At 46.3% G+C, this 20,438-nt stretch overlaps 3 protein-coding genes across 6 annotated transcripts; 2 read left to right on the top strand and 1 right to left on the bottom strand.

The window, feature by feature from the left end:
- Window positions 1–1,864: 1,864 nt before the first annotated feature.
- On the top strand, window positions 1,865–7,591 carry LOC6610729 (protein masquerade). Of its 2 annotated transcripts, none has more exons than XM_032719785.1 (9): window positions 1,865–1,972; window positions 3,625–3,797; window positions 3,882–4,031; window positions 4,096–4,392; window positions 4,458–4,610; window positions 4,670–5,584; window positions 5,641–6,541; window positions 6,600–6,877; window positions 6,937–7,591. In XM_032719785.1, the coding sequence occupies exons 2-9, from the start codon at window positions 3,674–3,676 to the stop codon at window positions 7,257–7,259; spliced, it is 3,141 nt and encodes a 1,046-aa protein (XP_032575676.1). In that variant the 5' UTR covers window positions 1,865–1,972; window positions 3,625–3,673; the 3' UTR covers window positions 7,260–7,591. The 2 variants fall into 2 exon arrangements, with proteins under 2 accessions (XP_032575676.1, XP_032575675.1); XM_032719784.1 differs by having other exon boundaries at window positions 4,455–4,610.
- Window positions 7,592–8,312: 721 nt separating this feature from the next.
- On the top strand, window positions 8,313–15,389 carry LOC6610727 (NGFI-A-binding protein homolog). Of its 2 annotated transcripts, none has more exons than XM_002035257.2 (6): window positions 8,313–8,910; window positions 12,567–12,839; window positions 12,948–13,822; window positions 14,598–14,689; window positions 14,782–14,857; window positions 14,943–15,389. In XM_002035257.2, exons 1-6 carry the CDS (start codon window positions 8,487–8,489, stop codon window positions 15,183–15,185), a joined length of 1,983 nt encoding a protein of 660 aa, XP_002035293.2. In that variant the 5' UTR covers window positions 8,313–8,486; the 3' UTR covers window positions 15,186–15,389. The 2 variants fall into 2 exon arrangements, with proteins under 2 accessions (XP_002035293.2, XP_032575147.1); XM_032719256.1 differs by having other exon boundaries at window positions 14,782–14,861; window positions 14,943–15,066.
- A 1,226-nt stretch (window positions 15,390–16,615) lies between these two features.
- LOC6610726 (venom protease) lies at window positions 16,616–20,347 on the bottom strand. 2 transcript variants are annotated; one of them, XM_002035256.2, is made up of 6 exons: window positions 20,045–20,345; window positions 18,657–18,826; window positions 18,317–18,584; window positions 17,494–17,899; window positions 17,360–17,435; window positions 16,616–17,295 (listed from the first exon to the last, which is right to left on the bottom strand). In XM_002035256.2, exons 1-6 carry the CDS (start codon window positions 20,139–20,141, stop codon window positions 16,768–16,770), a joined length of 1,545 nt encoding a protein of 514 aa, XP_002035292.1. In that variant the 5' UTR covers window positions 20,142–20,345; the 3' UTR covers window positions 16,616–16,767. The 2 variants fall into 2 exon arrangements, with proteins under 2 accessions (XP_002035292.1, XP_032575835.1); XM_032719944.1 differs by lacking the exon at window positions 18,657–18,826 and having other exon boundaries at window positions 18,317–18,547; window positions 20,045–20,347.
- Between the last annotated feature and the right edge of the window lie 91 nt (window positions 20,348–20,438).

Raw genomic sequence — 20,438 nt, 5'->3', positions numbered from 1 at the left:
CTCTATCATTTTAATTTAGTTACACCTAAAAATGAAACTAAGAAGCTACTTAATTTAAAAAAAATATCAAAGTAGTTACAATATCGAACAATGCTTAACTGAAATAACTAATTTATCAATGCTCAGTATGCATATTTTTTAAAACATTACATTGTAAATATAATACATTAATTCGAACACCAAAACTGTCTCGTTTTTCTTTATTCCGGTTTTATTCGAAATAAAACTATATTTTTTCCAAAAAAAAAACTTCTTTTGTGTCCCACCTGAGCATCCTATTTCCATCCGAACCCATCAAAAGTTCTCACGGAAAAGTGAAATTACAACAACGGGATGACTTAAGCAAAAAAAAAAGATGAACCTCGAAAAAAACGGGGAAAAATCTTGGAAAAAAATGTACCGAACGAAAGGGTTTAATCATTTTTTTTTCCAAATAGGACGATTAATGCAGAAAAAACGCAGACGTAAACATGTGTGGCCAAAGGACAGGGCGGCGACCCTCGGTATTGTTCGAATTGAAAAGGAATCATCGCGGACTCGGGCGAACGATTTGCATACGCAGGACGAAGGACGCAGGACGAAGGCCAAACCACCACCACCAACTCCTTATCTATTTGCCTGAGGTCCTGGGGACCAGGTATAAAACTCGCACGGAATGATAAATCCTTTTTTCTCTCGTTTTTTTTTTTTTTATGAACTTTTTTCACTTTTTTTTACCACTTTCGGTTTTTTTTATGCAGCACTTTATTCAAATTTCTAGCCGATCTGGTCGTGTGAAGTTTCGTCTTGAGAAGATTTTGCCCCGAAACGAAGGATGCGCGACGGCTGCGTGTCTCTCGGGGAATCGAACGAAAGGAGCCTGGGAACATCCGCGAAGGACACGCAGGCGGATTGTCTCTGTGCTCATTTGCCTAGACATCGGATCTTGGAAATGTCTAGACAATGGATAGGAAATGGGTGGCGATACTAATTAGTAATATCTGTTTACTATCTGTTTAATCTTAGCAGAACAATAATAATATGATATACGTATATATGTATTAATTACTTAAACATATACCTAATATAAGTACCTAAATTAAATATAATAATTTTTGCAAAACATTATTTCTTCTTCAGCACATTGGTTTCCTATAGGATAAAATAAATATATATAGTTGTCATCCACCCTAATTAAATACTATTTTCTTCCACGTACTTATGCAAAACTGATGACTGATTCTCCCGACTCACCGCAAATCCAGGGATCATCGGCTTACTCGATTTTCCCAGCAAATTTTCGCATATGCAAATGCACTTAGTTGCTCATTAGATTCGCGTACACTCGTAATTGCAATCTGCAATGTTTTGGCAACAGGACGACGTCAACAGCTCCTCAAGACTCGGGATCGGGGATCAGGAGTTGCAAATTAGCATATGTAACAAGATGTTGGCAGAAGAGTATATGCAAGCCGGGCACTTGAGATTTGCATAACTAAGCCGCGGACACAATGCAAATGTGCAAAAATGATATTTACAGGATAGGGGTACGTTAATCCGCTAAAGTAGGCACACTCCGGGGGTTCTATTGCCCTTTTCATTTGCCAAAAACTGCAAAGAAGGGTGCTAATAAAAATGTTCGTACCCTCGGTGATAAAGTGGCGAATTCTGAAGAGTTAGGAGCACCAGTGCTTATGTTTTATGGCCCAGCGTTAAAACAAGGTGTGGGCCAGGTAAACAGGTGATGGTGCTAAGAGCAACGATCGCCGCTCTTCTCGGGAGAGAGGCTCGGCCTCTTCCACACACTTTCTCCGGAGAATTCCCGGCCTTGGCGGCTTACCATCGCTGAGAACCTTGAGTGCTGGTCAGTCGGCTTTTGGCTTTCGCAAGGTGCAGTCGCGTCGTGATCGCATCCTCCAGTTACTATATACAGATACTATATATACACACAAAAGAGATACCGAGGATCGTTCTAATTTAAACAGAAACCTTTGTGAGTGGCTTTTTCCTACCTGTTTTCGCTGTTGTCGGACTTTGCATATCGGACTCTAGTTGGAAGTGGGTCTCCGGATCGATGGCAATTCTCCTGGCTGCCAGTTCACAGTTAGGCGTCTGCGAACATACCGTTAAGATCTGAAGATCTTACGATCTCGAGATCCCAAAGAAAGAAAAGAGACGGGTGTGGGGATAACCGAGAAACAGAAGTCGCTTAACTTGTTCGCGCGACGAGCCTAAGGCGAAGAATTCCTCCACCTCTTCGACATCGTGGTCTTCTACGTTTCTTCGCGTGTCTTTATTTCTCCAGTCGGGACTTTTATGGAAGTGCTAAAAACGAAAGAAACCAAACAAAAGAGACCCGAATCGTTTTGCAAATTGACAAATCAACTATCGTAGTTACAGTGTACGGTTTACAGTTAAGCCAAACGGTTCTATTTGTTATGAAAGAAATCTTTTCTTTTTCTTTCGCCTGGCGTGAAATTCAAATTCAACTGGAATGCCAAGTGATTCGATTCCCTATGGGCTGGGATTCCATACCAGTGCCAAGAACCGAACAACCGAACAACCGAACAACCGAGCAACCGAAGAATCGAAGAATCAAAGAACTGAGGAACCGAACTCGACCGAAAGAGAGAAGAACGATCGGTGTTTCGGTGTTAATGCCGTCGCGCCTTATGTATCTGACCTAGTTTTTGGTTTCGGTGCCGGACTTGGTATTCATGGTGGCGTAGGCGTGCCGATACCGCTGGTCTGGGTGGACTTGGACTGACAGAATGGGGCAGGAATGTGTTACCCAGAGGAGAAACGAAACGACTCACTTGACCCAAAATACGTGCTAGCACTTTCTAGCCCTATCAGCTGGCCAAATAAACATAATAATGTTTTCATTTTTTCCACATTTTCTGCTCGCAGCGTTGAGAAATTTCCGGTTTGTAGAAAGCTTTTGTTTAGACCGCACGTGATTGGGGAAGTCCGATTCCGATTCCGAATACCATTCCAATTCAGTTTCCGAAACCTAAAGTGCACTTTCGCTGGAACATCCGAGATCTCTATCGGCCAGGTTTCATTTCGTACTAAGTACTTTCTATTTCATTCATTAAACGATTTCGTTAATTGTGGCCCAAGAATGCCCTGGCTCTTACCGACCTCTCTGCCTGCCCATAATTATTTGCATGGTCTTCTTTACATTTTTTGTTGAGTTTTCTTGAGTATGTGTAACCAGTTTTGGGTCGTCGGCTTCCATACTCGTTCTGGGCAACCCAGATACATGGATTATGGCCGGAATGGAGCTGGAGTGGCGTCCGTTAGGCGGCGGCAGGCACCGCTACGTATACGTAATATTGAAATGGGGCACCTGCAACGCAGAACCAGAACCAAAATGTCCAAACTGGTTTCGGGCTTATCACACACCTTGCCTCCTCGTGGTAATATCTCGATGATGATGCTGTTGATGATCTTCTTTCTAGGCCAATGATCTCTGGGCTCGTGGCAGCAGATTATGCCCCTGCTCCAAGCTGCCGCATTACGTCACTGGGGGGCCGAGGTTACTCGGCCCGGAATCATGATGATTCAGTGGCGGCCACCTCGACTTTCACTTGACCATCGCTAATTATCTCACCTCTATCTTTCTCTCTGTCTCTCCTCCAGATTCTTGGTAAGAAATGAACACGTGCTGACCATTTTGGACCATCGAATTATGCCAAGACATTCGAGCACAATGAGCCGCCTTGTTCTGCCCCTGATCTTCAGCATTTTGCTGGTCAGTAAGCCATCGCCATCACGGGCTCAGGATGAATCCCTGGCTGGTAGTTTCCTATCAGGTGAGAATTAACTTCGTGTTTCTTAAGAATTCGGGAGACCAAAGAATGAATTCCCTTACTTATATAATTTGTCTTTCTTTTTAGGTCTTTTGGACACCATAACGAGCACCGCAGATTCCAAGGATTGCCCTGGAGTATGTGTCCACACTTTGGCCACTTTGATTTGCTACGAAGTTCTCAACGATGTGGCCTGTCCTTCTCCCAACATGCAATGCTGCATAGAGAATGCTCCAGGTAAAGCGAAAACATATAAATAAATTACTTTTAATTTTACATGTCAACCAAATCATCTTTTTAGCTGGCAAGAATTCCACTGCTGTGAGAGCAACCACAACGCCTAAAACCACAACCACTGCTAGCACCACTACCACCCAGAGGACCACCACCACGGTGGCCACCACGAGCACCACAAAGAGAACCACCACAACGAGCACCACTCCAAAACCAAAACCAAAGCCACAAACCAAGCGACCTGCCACTAGTTCCACCACAAAAGCCACTGCGGCAACCACAAAGAAACCGAGCACCACCAAGAAAGCGGCTACTGCCAAACCCAAGGACAAGGAGGAGGCCACCAAGGCCGATGATGCAAACAGTGAGTTCGAGAGAACAAATGGATATGTGTTTCCAAATCTTTATAAACTTCAATATTTTCAGAAGACTGCACTGGAGTTTGCGTGGCCGATCGCATAGCGGAGTACTGTGAGGCCTATTTGACCAGCGATGGACTGTGCAAGGAGGGCACCAAGTGCTGCGTCTCCCTGGATGAGTATTCCAATGGCAAGCTGCCCAAGGATATCTACATTCCAGCCAGTAAGTAATCCACATTGGATTCTACCATTAGTCTCTATAAACTTTCGATTTTCCCATAGAACACATGAGCAACTTGAAGCCCAACCAGACGTTGTACGAAAAATCGGCACCCGCCAAGAGTTCCAGCACTTCTACAAGTACCACTACTACCACCACCAGCACCACCACAACTCCAGAACCGGCTAGAATCAACAACAGTTCTCCGAAGCCCACCAAACACAAGAAGCATCCGACCACCACAACGACGGAGGCAGCCGAGGAAGAGGAGGAGCAGGAGACGGAGGAGGATGGCGAGGAGGAGGAGCCTCCACTCAGCAACAAGCTGAAGTCCGGACAAGGTCAGGGTCAGGTGCTAAAGGAATGCGAGGGCGAGTGCATGAATGGAATATTTGCCATCTTCTGTGATGACATCGATTCCGATGCTTTCTGTCCCGGAGAAGGAAGCTGTTGTGTGACTGGAGGTGCCTCGGAGGCACCACCCTCCTCCAAGGCTCCGCCCACCAAGCCGGCCATCAAGCATGCCCCCAAGCCAGCAGCCAAGCCCGCTCGTCCCGCGTCCCCACCGCCACCACCCCCATCTTCGACCTCTGGAGGCGGAGGCGGTGGTGACTTCCTCTCTCAAATCATATCTTTCGCGGAGAGCACTCTGAACTCGCCATCTCCACCACCGCCGCCACCTCAGGCTCCGATTCAGGTGCCTCGCTGTCCCGGATTCTGTCTGCTCAACATTATGGCCGCCTTCTGCGAGAGACCCTCGGTGCTGGTTTCCACACCCACAACCTGTGCCAAGGGCTCCGTGTGCTGCGACAACTCAAGAGCCGGAGTTCCCAAGCCCAAGTTGCCACCACCCACGCCGTCGCCAACGGCCTCACCCACTGCTCCACCATATGTCCTGCACAATACCCCGAGTCCCGATCCGCGAGAGGAATGCCCAGGATCCTGCATCGTCAGCCTGCTTAGCTTCACTTGCTTCAGTAAGTACTCATTGGATTCTTTCTTTGGATCATTGATTAACCTACAATTCCCCCAGAAAACGCCGAGATGACTGACTTGTTCCGCTGCAAGCGTTCCGGCCAGATTTGTTGTGCGCCCAAGAGCAAGATCCTTGAGAAGCAGCAGTTCCAGACGCGCAACGACACCGCCTACTACCCGGCACCGCCCCCACCTCCAATTGGTCCACCCCAGGCATATCCCCCACAGACACCACCCTACTCCTACATGAACAACCCACCGCCACAGGGACCTCCACTCCAGATGGCGCCACACCACCCCAATCCCTACCAGCCACCGCCGCCGGCGCCCAACTACGGAGATTACTATCCAGTTTCCGGACCGGGACTTCCTCCACAACCTCAGCCACCTATGACCACGCCTCCGACGACAACTACAACCACCACGACTCCACGGCCACATGTCTACTCCAAGTATGTGTGTGGTGTGAAGGGAACTCTGCGAACTGGAAGATCCCAGGCTCTATCATTCGTCTCCTACGCCCGTGCCAAGTACGGAGTGCAGAGAACAGCTCGCCAGATGACCTCCGCCGCCGGATACTCTCCCAACTTCAACAAATCCAATGAGAGATTGGTCCTGGGATCCGCCATTGTGCCCATCCAGATTCACAACGATAAGCTGGGTGACCTAGTGGAGTCCAGCAGTCTACAGAGTAACCAACTGCGTTCGTATCACAATCACCAAGCTCAGGCGAATCAGCCGGATCTGGTGTTTCCGGAATACTACCAACAGAGGTCTCTTTACGGACTCCAGTCGAACTTCAGCGGAAGACGAAGGGCACGTGTGGTGGGAGGAGAGGATGGCGAGAATGGAGAGTGGTGCTGGCAGGTGGCGTTGATCAATTCCTTGAATCAATATCTATGTGGAGCTGCTTTAATCGGAACCCAGTGGGTTCTCACCGCAGCCCATTGTGTGACCAAGTAAGTGGTTACTCCTTTAACAAGGAAGATATGATTCCTAACATTATTTCTGTTCCAGCATTGTTCGTTCCGGAGATGCTATCTACGTGCGAGTAGGTGACTACGATCTGACCCGGAAATACGGCAGTCCAGGAGCACAGACACTGCGCGTGGCCACCACCTACATCCACCACAACCACAATAGCCAGACCCTGGACAACGATATTGCTCTCCTGAAGCTACATGGTCAAGCGGAGCTTCGAGATGGAGTGTGCTTGGTGTGTCTTCCTGCACGAGGAGTTAGCCATGCGGCGGGCAAGCGATGCACGGTAACAGGATACGGATATATGGGAGAAGGTACCTACTAGATACTTACAATCACTTTGGAAACTTCTAACTTCTGGTCATCTTTTAAGCTGGTCCCATTCCCCTGCGAGTGCGTGAGGCGGAGATTCCCATTGTGAGCGATACGGAGTGCATCCGGAAGGTGAACGCCGTGACGGAGAAGATCTTCATCCTGCCCGCCTCCAGCTTCTGTGCCGGCGGAGAGGAGGGACACGACGCCTGCCAGGGCGATGGAGGTGGTCCCCTAGTTTGCCAAGATGATGGGTTCTACGAGCTGGCCGGCCTCGTCTCCTGGGGATTCGGCTGCGGGCGACAGGATGTGCCCGGCGTCTATGTGAAGACGTCCTCGTTCATCGGCTGGATCAACCAGATCATCAGCGTGAATAACTTATAGTGAGGAATCTCGCAAAGGACACACTGACACCATGTGCGGGAGGAACCCCGCTCTTGTGGCGATTACCAGGACTGAGGACTAGCCTGGTGTAGCCTACGATTGTTTCCAGGGGTTCCCGCTCTTCGACTGCTAACGTAACTCCATCCTAGTGTAATCTATTCATACCTAAACCTAACTCTAATGGCTCCAAATCCAGAAAGCGACTATATTAACTATTACGATTATCGGTAGCGTAGACGGCAATCTTTAAAAGTATTCCCCTATTTGATAACGCCCTATGGTAAACTGTTTTGTATATACAAAATAAATACAAAAAATCTTCAGTTATATAAGCATTTGAGTATGAATGTGGTTGGGTAAAAATAAGAAATAGGAACAATACATACGTTAATTAATTTCTTATATATATCATATTTTACAATCAGCTCTTTCTTCGTTTTCCACAGGAAACTGCTGACAAAATTTTAATTATATATTTTCCCTAAAGATGTTTAAATATTTTCGAATTTTGGCGGCAAAGGATAGCAGATTTTCTTTTCTAGTACGAAAAAAATGCAGTTGCATAATGATTCATTTGACATGGGAAAAGGGTTATGCAATCTTATACAACCTATTTTTTTTTTGCTGAAATTTGAATATTCCCAAAAGATTTAACGGAATTCTTCACCGAAAAAAAGCATTAAAAGGATCTTATGGATATTCTCTATGAGTTCTTCTCAAGAGGCGGAGCACAAAAACTCACTCAAAGTCGCTCAATTGCCAAGAGAGAGAGAACGATTGTTTCTCTAATAAGAGAATCTTGAGCATCGGCATATAAAAAGTAACCCTCAAACCTGGAAACCAATGTCCTACGTCCCTCACTCACCAAACAATTTGTTTGGTTTTGTTTTTATCCCTGATTTTAACCCTTTTTTACCCCTGCTGATAGAAAACGAAAGCGCCCGGCACTCGGGTGGACTTCGGGTGGCTTCGTTGGCTTCGTTGTCGTCGGCCGGTTCCAAAAGGGTTCCTCAGATGTCCGTTCTGGGATTCGAGCACAGAAGTTCGTCTGGCCTCGAGCTGAGCGGATCGCAGAGATCAGAGAGACTGAAAGTGGCGCGAGTTTCGTTACTGCCGTTACAATCTTCTGTTTGAATCTCCCTAAAGAGACTTACTTATCTAGTGTAGTTAATCGTAGCCTGTAGTACTCTTCCGATCCACGATCCCTGATCCTAGATCCTAGTTTGCATGCATTTCGTCCTGGTTCTTTGTGTTTGTGCCTGGTTTTTGATCGCCTTTCGTGCCAATCGCGTTAATTTAATTCGTCATCGTTTGCCAACGAGTTTTATCGCCATGGACGCGAGCTCGAATCCCACAACTCCCACGACGGCGGTGGCCACCACCACATCCACATCCAGTCCATCGCCGGCTGCGAGCACCAGCAGCAAAGGACACAGTCAATCCGCCTCAGCATCTGCATCCGCCTCCGCCACACAGTCACAGCTGCTGACCACCAGTCTGGAAATGCCCAAGACGGAGGATCTGTACAATCTGTCCGTAGCCAGCGGACTATCCGAGGGACAGAGATCGCTATCGGGTGCTCCGTCGGCCTCCTCCAGTCCCATCATGAGTCCGCAGGGCAAGATCTTTGGAAGGAATGCGAATGGAACAAGTAAGTAGTTCAATATTAATTGATGCTGTGCATTTGTAAAAAGGATTTCCAAGGATATTACTGTGCCACTACTGAATACAGTACAGTTGTGGATAGAAGCAGAAGGTTTTTTAAGTTCCCACTTAAAAACCAACTTTGATAATCAAGGTACAGTTTTAGAAAGGGAACACATTTTTTCGAAACTAATTAAATGTTTCTATTAGAAATTCTTTCTGATTTATCTCCGAAAGCCATGCACATCCTTTGGTCATTGGATCATGCAGATGTCTCCCCTTGTATAAATGTAATTGTGTCCAATCCTGATTCTTCGAACGCAACGAATCCTTTGACAAAGCTTGCCTGCAGGCAAACGAATCTCCGCCAGCCACATGCTGCAATTTTCGCGCTCTTTTCGCGAGCTTCCATTGTCTGGCGATGTTATGTAACGGAAAAGCCAAGGAGCTTGTCCCTGGCCTTCAAGGACCTCCGTTTGATAACAAAGGACGCTGAAAGTTGCCTTTGCTGGGTAATTTAATTTCTTGAAAAATAGCGGATCCTGTTCCGGTTTATTTCCTCGGTGCTCGATTGCTTGGGGTGTCTTACTTTGCATAACTGCTCAAGGTCTAGGATTTCTTAAGGCAGCAATGGCAGACTTCATCCAATAGGATCCCTGCCAGACCCAGGTAGGATGCCTTTTCCTAGGCAGCCGTTAGACGAACCTCATGACGATAGGCCGCGTCTTAGGGGTGATATGAAAAAACGTTGCAAGGAAACGGAAAAAACTCACCCCAAGCGATGAGGGTAGTAAATATTTCAATAAATCTCAGTTGCTGGATGGGGAGGCAACCAACGAGACGCGTTCTCGTTGCAAAAATGCTCAAGCGCCGAAAGAAAAGATGTCGTCACACAGAAAAAAATATCTATGCAGTTCTTAGTGATTCAATCAACTTAAATGATCTAGTTGGTATCACTTAATATAATTGCACTAACATAGCATTACCAAAGAGTATCTATTATTTAGATTCATACAAGTAAAATGCAGTTAAGGACATGGCGAAACAGGTCCTATTAAAACCCTCAAATTAGCAAGATTAAGATCGTAATGATCCCGAAAACAATGCACTTAATATTTTGGGCAGACATTAGTCTTTTCCTGTGCAGGTTATGGTTATGGTTCCTCTGCCGGGGCCATTGGCCATTGGCACGTACGGTCCAAGTTATTGCCACCAATGGAATTTTGATCGACAAGAATTTGGTCGTTGAAAAAGTTGGCTTTTAATTTATCGTTGTATATGAGAAATAGTTTCGGTTACTTGCCCATTGCCGAGCAGAAAGGGAGGATCGAAAGGAGGAGGAGGAGGATTCAGACCCTGGTCCCAGTCCCAGTCCCAAGTCCCAGGTTCCAGGTTCCGATTCCAGGTCCAACTCTCCAAGTCAAAGTCTGCAGTCCGGCGTCTACTTTTTGCCCATAATCGAAGCGATCGCACGATTGACTGCTCCGCTCCACACGCACACATAGTAGCCTCACACACACAGGCGCACTCTCACGCATTTTCTAAATGCACTGTGAGAAAAGTGTGTCAAAATAATACAAATAATATAAGCATATAACAAACCTAACCAAGTTTTTAAATATGAATATGAAGATATCACACATCATTATTTCTATTAGAAACAATTATCCCATCATATCAGAACCAATCACATTTTTTTCTGAGTGTCTATCCTGCTGGCTGGCTGCTCGCGGTTTTCCGTTTTCTGCTCCTGGCTGCTTGGGCAGCTGCTTGGTATGTGGCGTCGAATGTCATTATTGCTGCCAAGTGCCAACTAAAAAGTTACTGCAGTTAATTTTTTGTCCATCTTCACCATTTGCCGTTCGCATAAAAACAGCATATTTAGCAAATGACAACAACAACAACAGCAGCAGCCGCAGCATCTTACGCAGTGGTTAAAAAAATGAAAGCAAATAAAAAAACAAGCAAACCCGCAAATTAAATAAATAAAAAATCAGCAACAATCCGCAGAAGCAGAGGAGCTGGAGCAGCCACAACAAAGTGTCCCCAGTTCTCCGCCTCCCCAGCCTCCCGATCCTCCCGCTCCGCCATATCCCCCCCCCCCTCGTTACCCCCCTTCTTTCGCATTATTTGTGTATTGAAATCACGTCTCATTTATTTATTGCTGCCACCGGCTGCCCCTCCCTCTCCGTTTGCTCCTCCGGACTCCCGACTTACGCAGGTCTGCGTTAAATACCCAAGTTAGGCGCAGGGAGCGGGGGGAGCATGTGATGGGATAGACCAGAAGTGTGGCCACGCTATTAACCCTTCAGCGGTCACTCTATGCTGGGTAAACAGTTCTTTTCAATTTCAAGATCAATTGCAAATTTAAGAAATATATATCTACATATATATCTACATGATCTCTTCAATTTAAATATGGATTACAAACTTTCACTAAAACTGGCTATTATAAACCTACTATTATAAACCTCTCATTAACTAGTTTTAATACCCTTGTCACTTAGCTACTTACTTGTTCACTGAATTTAGCTAACATTTATAAGCACTTTCAAAGTCGACACCAATTTCAGTTCAGGTCGACGCGCAGTTGACCACAACTTTGAAGTGGACGCAACTGGTCTGATATTTCCAAAGAGTTTCCAAACTATTTATGATATACCCAATTAAGCGGCTAAGAATGCGAATTATTCTTGCTGCCTGGCCATAAATCGCAACAACCCCATGGAGCGGAGCGTGGGTTAATGGCGCGAAGTGCGCATCCTTGGTGTTGCACGTCGGTGGATGCGCTTGTGGCTTCCAGTTGGCCAAGGCAACAGAACACAAAAAAATACAGAGCGAGTGGAATCGTAGGATGGCAATCGATGTAGGCAGCTTTTTCTGCCCTGAGTTTGTTATAATTTAGCCGGCCAGCTCGTTTTTCTATTAATTAAAGCTGGCTGGAGACGTTGTCGCCGCCTGAAATATTCTCACATAATTATTTACGATTTGACATAATCATCATCCTCGTCATCGGAGTCGTCCATTTAGAGCTGTGCTGCCATAACAGTTACGGTCTCCGCGATCGGGGGATTCATTAGTATGAGCAATAAATCGCTGGCTAGTCAGGATGGTTTCCTATGAATTTAAGTGTAGGTACGACTTTATATGTTTATATGATGCTACCTAATACCCATGAAAATATTAGGTATATTTTTGGGCCAAAAATCGAAAGTGATAAAAGCAAAAAAAAAAAGAGGGAATAGGTAAGATTTAAATGATGATCCTGGCAATCCTTGCTGGCATCTTGCGCATGCGTGACGCATTTCTAACGAGTTTGCCGACTCAAAGCGGATCGCATCGGATCCTTGGTCTTTCAGAAGGGGTTGAACCACCATGCTTATGCAGATGAGTTGGTTCCCAGCTCTTGCCTCATCCTTTTTGTGTGCTTTCGAGTTTTTTTTTTTTTTTGCTCTGCTCAGCCTCTACGAAAAAAGGGTTAGGGTCCAGACGTCCGTCGAGTTTTTTTTTTTTTTGGGTAAGAAAAAGCGAATTTAATTAAAATTTTTTTCTTATAGGCTCGTAGCATTGTGAGAACGTCGCAGGCCAGAACTTAATAAATATCATTTTTTGCTGGAACTTCTTTAAGCCAGTTCTTATGCATACGCTGCTTGTATCTTCCAGTGATCACCACATCGCGACCGGGCAACGAGGCGGAGGTGCAGCTGTACCGGGTACTCCAGAGGGCCAGTCTGCTGGCCTACTATGACACACTGCTGGAAATGGGCGGTGATGATGTGCAGCAGCTGTACGACGCCGGCGAGGAGGAGTTCCTCGAGATCATGGCCCTGGTGGGCATGGCCTCTAAGCCGCTCCACGTCCGCCGGCTGCAGAAGGCGCTGCACGAGTGGGCCAACAATCCGGGTCTCTTCCAGGGACCCATGATGCCGCATCTGGGTAAGTTTAACCAATTTGAAATAAGGAAAATGAGACTTGGGATACATATAGTTGATTTGATGAACTTCCTCCTCTAAAACCACTTTGCTAATACCATGTTACTTGCAGGTCTCTGCGATACGCCACCGAAACCGGCATTGATCTTCAATGCGGACACCACGCCCGCTCTGCCCCGCCAGAAGTTTCCTTCGTTCAATCCCTCTGGCTCCTCCTTTGTGCCCTCGCCGGTTCCCCCAGCTCCCCTCCCCGCTTCCGCCACGGTTTCCGCTCCCGCTGGCCCCTTGGCTACCCAGATCACCTGTCCCTCAGCTCCTTCGGTGCCCTTGCCCCTGGTCCTGCCCCCCAACCCGTTGACGAGCAGTCCGCATCCCTCGGCGAACAGTACCCTCCCGGCGAACACCGCCCACCAGGTATCCTCCAGTTCGCCCCAGCTCACACCTGTTCTGACCGAAGCGCAGATCCAGCGGATAACAATGTGTGCGGATAAGATTGGCAGGCAGCTGCCCCAGAGGGAACCGCGCGCCCAGACCACGAGAAAGCGAACCACCCGGGAACTGGAGCAGGTGATCGCCATGGGGGAACAGGATCCGCGGCGCATGGACGAGATTCGTAAGTACTCGGCCATCTACGGCCGTTTCGATTGCAAAAGGCGGCCGGAGAAGCCGCTGACCTTGCACGAGGTGTGCGTCAATGAGGCGGCGGCCCAGCTGTGTCGTAATCCCCAGACCATCTGGTTGCTGACCCGCCGGGATGAGCTGTTCCCCCTGGCCCGGCAGATTGTCAAGGATGCTGGGTTCGGCCACTCGGCCAGCATTGCCCGGTACGGTGGTCTGCTCACCCAGCTGCCGTCGCAGGGAGCGGGATCGGGCGGAGGACGGGCTCCTGGCGACACGGACTGCGAGTCCAGTGACTCCGCCGTGCCTTCCAAGCGACAGCGACTCTCCTCCACGGAGGCTGCCCAGCTGCCGCTCGACTTGAACCGGGTAAGGAAGCTAGATACCGTAGAGCTTTAGGTCCGGTGCCCGGTGCAGTGCTTCAGCTTCGCTTCAGAGTCCTCCGGACGGAGGAGCTCCCTGATAACCCAAAAAATTGCCTTGCAGCTTTCGCGAACGCCAGAACACAATTACTAGTCCTGGTCGAGAGGTTCTTCTCAGAATATCCCGACCTGTGGAGAGGGATCCAAGTTCACACTACAGTATTTTTGCCGTAGACTTGATAAATCTTACTTCTAATCTTCTAGTTAAAAACTGACTATAACCAATATAGTCTGTGTAGTCAATTTGGTCTTAAAGACCTTTGAAAATAACTAAATCACTAATTTATTCAATTCTTTAATCCTAATCCTCTAGCTTTATTAGCATGAACTAATATATATTCGTAAATGGTTGAGTTTTTGTAGTTTTTACTGTTGAGTTGCTAGTATTTGTTGCTTGAAAGTTTATTAGATTAACCTATGCTAATCCTTTATAATTTAATAACTAACCCATATCAATTGAATCTTATTAGATATAATCCCAAGTTATTTAGTCAGTAGTCGTTTTGCAATATATTCTTGTAGCTTTTCCCACTTACGAGTCAATAAATAAATCCTACAAAATTGCCAAAACCAACGATCCACGTGTCTTCTTCCTTGGCCTCCAAAAAACTCTTTCCACGCAACTGCCTCTTGCCTCGCTTAGCTTCCATTTGGTTCCATTGAAATGCGACTGAGAGTCTCTAATCCCCGATCTTGTTGATAAATCCAACCCAAAAATAAAGGAAGCTGTCGAGGATTCGCGCTACAATCTGTTCGCCATGTACCAAAAGTTCGCCAAGCCGCCATTCGATCTTTCGGAAATTGCCAAGTTCTCGTGAGTCAAAACTACAAATTAGTTTTAAATTTATATATATATATATATATATAAGCTAAACATTAGTTTATGATATTTCATTTCATTTCCAGACTCAGCAAGGCGGCTGACTATGAGGACAACGATTCGCGCTTCTCGTTCAGCAACTCCAGCTCGCCGACCATGCCAGTGAGTATGTGTTGGAGCTCTACGAGGGCATTCCGCTCCCCGGGAAAGGCCCAAGAATAAGAGAAAACCATTTAATCCTCCACAGACGCCATGCAATGGAATGGAAGGTGAGCGATCGCCCGTCTCCCGCCAGATGGAGACCTCGTCGCCGCCACGGGAATCGGTGGATCTGAGTGGCACATCCTCGGGCGCAGCTCTCAGTGGAGTCCAGGTCATCTCCGCGGCGGGTGACAACATCATCGCAGTGGCCAATCCCGCCCTGGCACTCAGTCCCGCCCTGAACGAGGTGCTTGCCCTCAAGAGGAGTGCGCCTTCACCGGAGGCATAGTTCTGGAGAAGATTGAATGGATGCCATTCGTAGTGCCAGATTGGGTTACCCACACCCAAATCGTTTTGATTCCAGTGCAATTCAACTAGATTAGTTTCGTCTACAACATAACTTGATTTAAGGAGCTTTAAGTCAACGATTAGTTTGTAGTCTCTGTGATCTATTGTGTCTAAAACACTGTAATAAAATCATTATTTATCTATCAATAAAAAGTTATAATAATGTTTAAAAGTAAAAAGCTAATTTGTTTCATATCTGTGTAATTTTGAAAGAAGGTTTTTCTAACATTATATTACCAATTGAATCAATATAAACATATTAATTAGAAGAGATAAAGACACAATGCCTGACAATTGCCCTCATTGATCATCGAGATCATAGATCACAATTGCACCCATTGAAATTGACGGATCGTGTTTACATTTGCGATTGTGGGCAATTCCTTTGTTCGCCTCTTGACGCCGCAAAAAGGCAATATCCTGGCGAACCTCCCTGAGATCCTTGCGAACCCTTGCAAAAATATCTTTTAGATTGGCGATGAAGATGTGCGATCTAAGGGATCGGGTAATGAGCAAATTAACACCCTTGTGGCATGGGCTTAGGTATGCAAATTTGGTGCAAAAATCGCGGGGCATGCAAATTTTGTTGGCATTATTGATGATGATGATGATCGGATGGATGAGGATCTTAGAACGATATACTTTCGCTCTTGTGATTGCATCTTGATTGTAAGGAGTACAGGATAGAATAGTTCAAGGGAATGCAGTTTAATGAACTCTTTCTTCGAAATAAATCATCTGCCAGATGCGATTTGAATCTGAAGGGAAACCAGACCACATGGCCACAAATGCGCGGGAGGCGTTCTGACTTCAAAAAGGATTCGTCGTGCTTTTGTACTCCAACGTTTGATTTGTTCATCTGCCGCCGGAGAAAAGAAAGCAAGAGGGAAGATTGGGGAAGGCAACCCATTGTTCCCCTCCAGTAGATGGCGCCCATGCGATACCAGGGGCATTCCATCCCCTCCTGAGTTATGCAAATCCGCTTGTGGCTGCCGCAGCAATTACAATGCAGCTCATGTCCAGGATCGCAGGCTGCCTTCTTACCCCGCATTTACATATGTGCACCCCTAGCCCCTTCTGTCCCTTCTGCGGGTTCGCCCAAGACGTGATCATTACCAGAATGATTGATGGGCGTCTTGCGCTCGATTTGCATAAGATGCTGTGACCCAAAAAAAAAAAGGAATCCTTCTGCCCTCAGGCATCGGGCACAGGGATTAGACGTCCTGAGAACAAAGCAAGAAGTGTCAATATTTGCACTCAAAAAGTACTGATATTACATCACAATGTACATACAACATATAGCGATCAAAGTTACTAGTTACTACATAGTAGTAATAAATGTGAAATAAATTTAAATGTATATTATCAACGTTAAGGATTATAAAATCGTATTGAAGCGTTTAATATCATAATGAATCTTAAATCAATCGTTTTGTTCTCATTGAACAAGTTTTCGGTTGGTTATGGGTTTGCTTTAAGTTAGGGATCTTATGAGCTAGGTGAAGCACGAGGGCGATGGCAAATCAGGGTGTGTCCCGGACCTGTTGGATGATCCAGTCCATGAAGTACTGTGTGCTGGAGTAAACTCCAGGCACATTTGGTCGGGCACAACCGATGCCGTAGGACACCACGCCAATCAGATAGAACCGTAGTTGGCCTTGATACTGCTCTGGCAGCATTAGCGGGCCACCGGAGTCGCCCTGGCACGTATCCTTGCCACCGGACAGGACTCCGGCGCAGAGTACGGCCTTGTCGAACTGATCCGCTGAGAAGTAGCGCTTCTCCTTCGCGTAACTCCGCGCGCACACATCGTTCTCGTAGATGGGGATCTGGAGCTCATTAAGCACCTGGGAGGACTGACCGCCCTCCACCGTCTTTCCCCACCCGGCGACGAACGGCATGTAGCCCACGTAGGATTTCTGGCGCAGATTGGCCGTGTGCGGCAGGCAGATGGGAGCGATCTTGCTGGTGAACTCCACGTTTCGCTCCAGGTAAAGGATGGCCATGTCACTGCGTCCATTCTGGCGATTGTAGTCCGGATGGGATACGTACTGAAAAGGGGCAGGAGGTTGTGAGTAAGCTGTTCCATTTAAAATGCTCGATTGATTGGCTCACCCTTGCTATGTTAATGTCCACATGGGCAGTCTCCGTGTCCGTGGACAGATCATGTTCTCCCAAACGGACAAATTGCCTTAGAAAAGTGACTCATATTAGAATTAAAATCCTATAGCAAAGGAGTTTTTGCTTACAGATCCTGCCTGATGCAGTGGGCCGCGGTGAGCACGTGCCTGGCGGTGATTAGGGTTCCTCCGCACTTGAACGGCGATCCGGAGGGATCATCATATCCGAGGAGTGCGATCCAGGGCCACGCCCCCTTGCGACTTACCTCACCGCCCACAATCTTCTTGTAGTATCCCACCGTAGAGCCACATCCCTCCTCCACATTAAGCAGCCGTCGTGGTATTTCGTCCGTGTTTTCGGGTATTATTTGAGACGGTGCCGGAGTGGTGTGGGTGATGCCCTGGCCAGTGGGACAGCACACCTGGGTGCCCTTGTTCTGGCAAACCGCGTTCGAGGCACGCAGGAAATTTGCAAAGGTCGCGTCCTGCGACCTTGACCTTAGCTCATTCAGCAGTGAGGCACACTCCTTGATTTCTAAATGGGATATGTAAATATATTTCAATTCGGTTTCTGAGGAAGAACCATATTTTATCGGACTCATAAAGATCATTTAGAAAACTCTTTTGGATAATCAGATGAACTGTTGACGTTCATCAAGTGAAACTGTGCGAAACAAATATTTACATTACTTTCATGCATACAATGCTTTCTAATTAGAAACAGGTTTTAACTTATTATTCCTGTCAATGCATCAGGTATAATTGATTTTTGCGATCTTCCCTTGCAAAAAATGCCATTTAAATATAAGCAAAACACGTCAAAGGCGCAATAAAATACATTTTAAAGATTTAAAGCAAAAACGTGCGAGCACATCGAACCAAAAACAAGAAACACGTGTGCACATTGATAACAAAATAAAACATTTCAGTTTGAATTACCAGATTAACTCACCCACACAGTTTCCTGGTTTTGTATCTGGTCCGCGACAAACGGTTCCCCGTGGTTCTATAAGAGGAGCCGCCGAGGTTTCCGGAATGGGAGCTGGAGTGGTAGTCGTCGTGGTTGTCGTGGTGGTCGTAGTCCTGGGCGTGGGGATCAGGAAGGGATTGTCTGGAACTTCCGGCGGCGGCTGTGGACCAATGAAGGTTGGCTCGCTGGGGAAGAAGGGATTCCGTGGACGTTCTGTGACCGGGTTATATCTGGGTTCAGTGCAGCAAATCTACGTGGGAGGAGCGGGGCAAAGCTTAGCAAGGATGGAAAGTGGAAGGATAGACTGAAGATGTGTCCCTACCACCGGATCCCCGTTGATGTTGCGGGTGCCACAGCTGCGTTGCAGGGCGATCACATACCGCTGGGCCCGATCCCTGCTGGTGGTCTGGAAGATGTTCACCACCTGGGGGCAGTAGGTCAGGGCCACGCAACTGCCATAATAGCTCTCGGGGGTGATGCAGTTCTGGCGAACTGGATAACAAAGAAATGGGTCATCGTTTCGTTAGCTTCTCGTATATGTGTTTATATATAAACTTGAAGTTAACCCACTGCGTTTCGCTTATAAAAGTTTAGTCTTTTTGTTAACAATTTCCCCAAGCTTTTAGAACAACTCCAAATTGTAATCTATTTAAACAAACTAGTTACTTTGTTTATTCTCATTATGGTTTGGTTAGTTATGTGTTAAACGGATTAGCCTTCTCCCAAATATGAGTCATTTATGGGAATGGCAGATTTAGTCATTTACTTTCTGACATCTCTTAGCAAGTCAACAATCTATCACCAGCCAGAACACAAAATTCTAAACAAAATCGGCATCTGAAAACACTCAAGCTCTTTATTATACTTCGCATGCACAAAAAAAATAACAAGAGGGGGTTCCTTGTTGTCTTAAGTGATTTATTTGTATTTCAAACCCTTCTAAAAGCTAACATTTCTTTATGCTTCTTTGGCTTGAATAATTAATATCTAAGCTTAAGCTCTATCTAATGTGATTCAGAGCTCAATATTGACAGTAGATATACAACAAATTCTAAAGGCCTGACAATTTCTAATGTAGTAATGTTGTATGCGATGTAAAATACACTTGCATAAGACTTTTTTATAATCCTAACAATCTAAAAAAATTGGTAAAGATCGTCGTTTGCTGGTCAATGGAATCTTAGAAGTCTACATCTCAATCGAACTTTACGAGTACCGGTCACAATGCGATACGTGCTCTAAGGGAACGCCCCGCAAGTAATAAACACCTGTCGGTGTCCGAGTCAAAATCCGACCTTGGTGACTGGTTTTGTGAATTGGTAGTGAACTCGAATACAATGAGCCAAAAATTTCGTTGTGAATAACCGGCGATGATTGCTTGTTTTGCAGTTAATACAAATCGCCGCATGCGGACCGCTGTCAAATCGAAAGACTCAAATAACGAACTCGCCATTGAACTTGAACATGTTGTCAAGTTGTCACAGGTTAGAGGGCTTTGCAAATCGGTATTTGGTCCATCTGGGTTAAACTCATTTAGATGCGTTGATTTTTTAATGGTTTTGATTAAATTTCGAGATTCGCTGTTAATGGAACTGGTTTGTTGTTTGCTTAGATCGGTCGTAAAAGTTCTATAGAATTTAGATAGTTGTAGTTAGATAGATAGACATGGCAAAGCGAAAAGCTCTCTACTAATTAAGTGAGTGCGACTACCTTGCCTGCGCTGATTAAACTGGGCGCCAGTGGGCGGAGGGAGGAGCACAAGGGGCAGGAGTGTGATCACAGCACTAACACAGCACATCGACTTCATGGCGAGATATTATATATATTATATATATGCGATCATATATCCGGAATATCAAGCGGCAACGCGACGTAGCGACGTTCACCGTCCGAATCACGTTATCAGACTGAGTGTTTTTTTGGAGAACCGGACGACCGGAGACTGGAGACGCGTCTTCACCCGCTGAAGCTTCTTCGGAGATTGACTTGTGGGTCTTTTCGTGGCCTGCGTGACCAACGCGATCGCGTCTTCGATTCGGCTGAGCGATCGGACCTCGGAGCCGAGCTTTATATACAGGCTTCTCTTGGGATCTCCCAGTCTGCC

This window comes from Drosophila sechellia, chromosome 3L, assembly GCF_004382195.2.
Source record: "Drosophila sechellia strain sech25 chromosome 3L, ASM438219v1, whole genome shotgun sequence".
Taxonomy (NCBI): domain Eukaryota; kingdom Metazoa; phylum Arthropoda; class Insecta; order Diptera; family Drosophilidae; genus Drosophila; species Drosophila sechellia.
The sequence above is the reverse complement of the archived record's forward strand: the minus strand, read 5'-3'. Positions and strand labels throughout refer to the sequence as shown.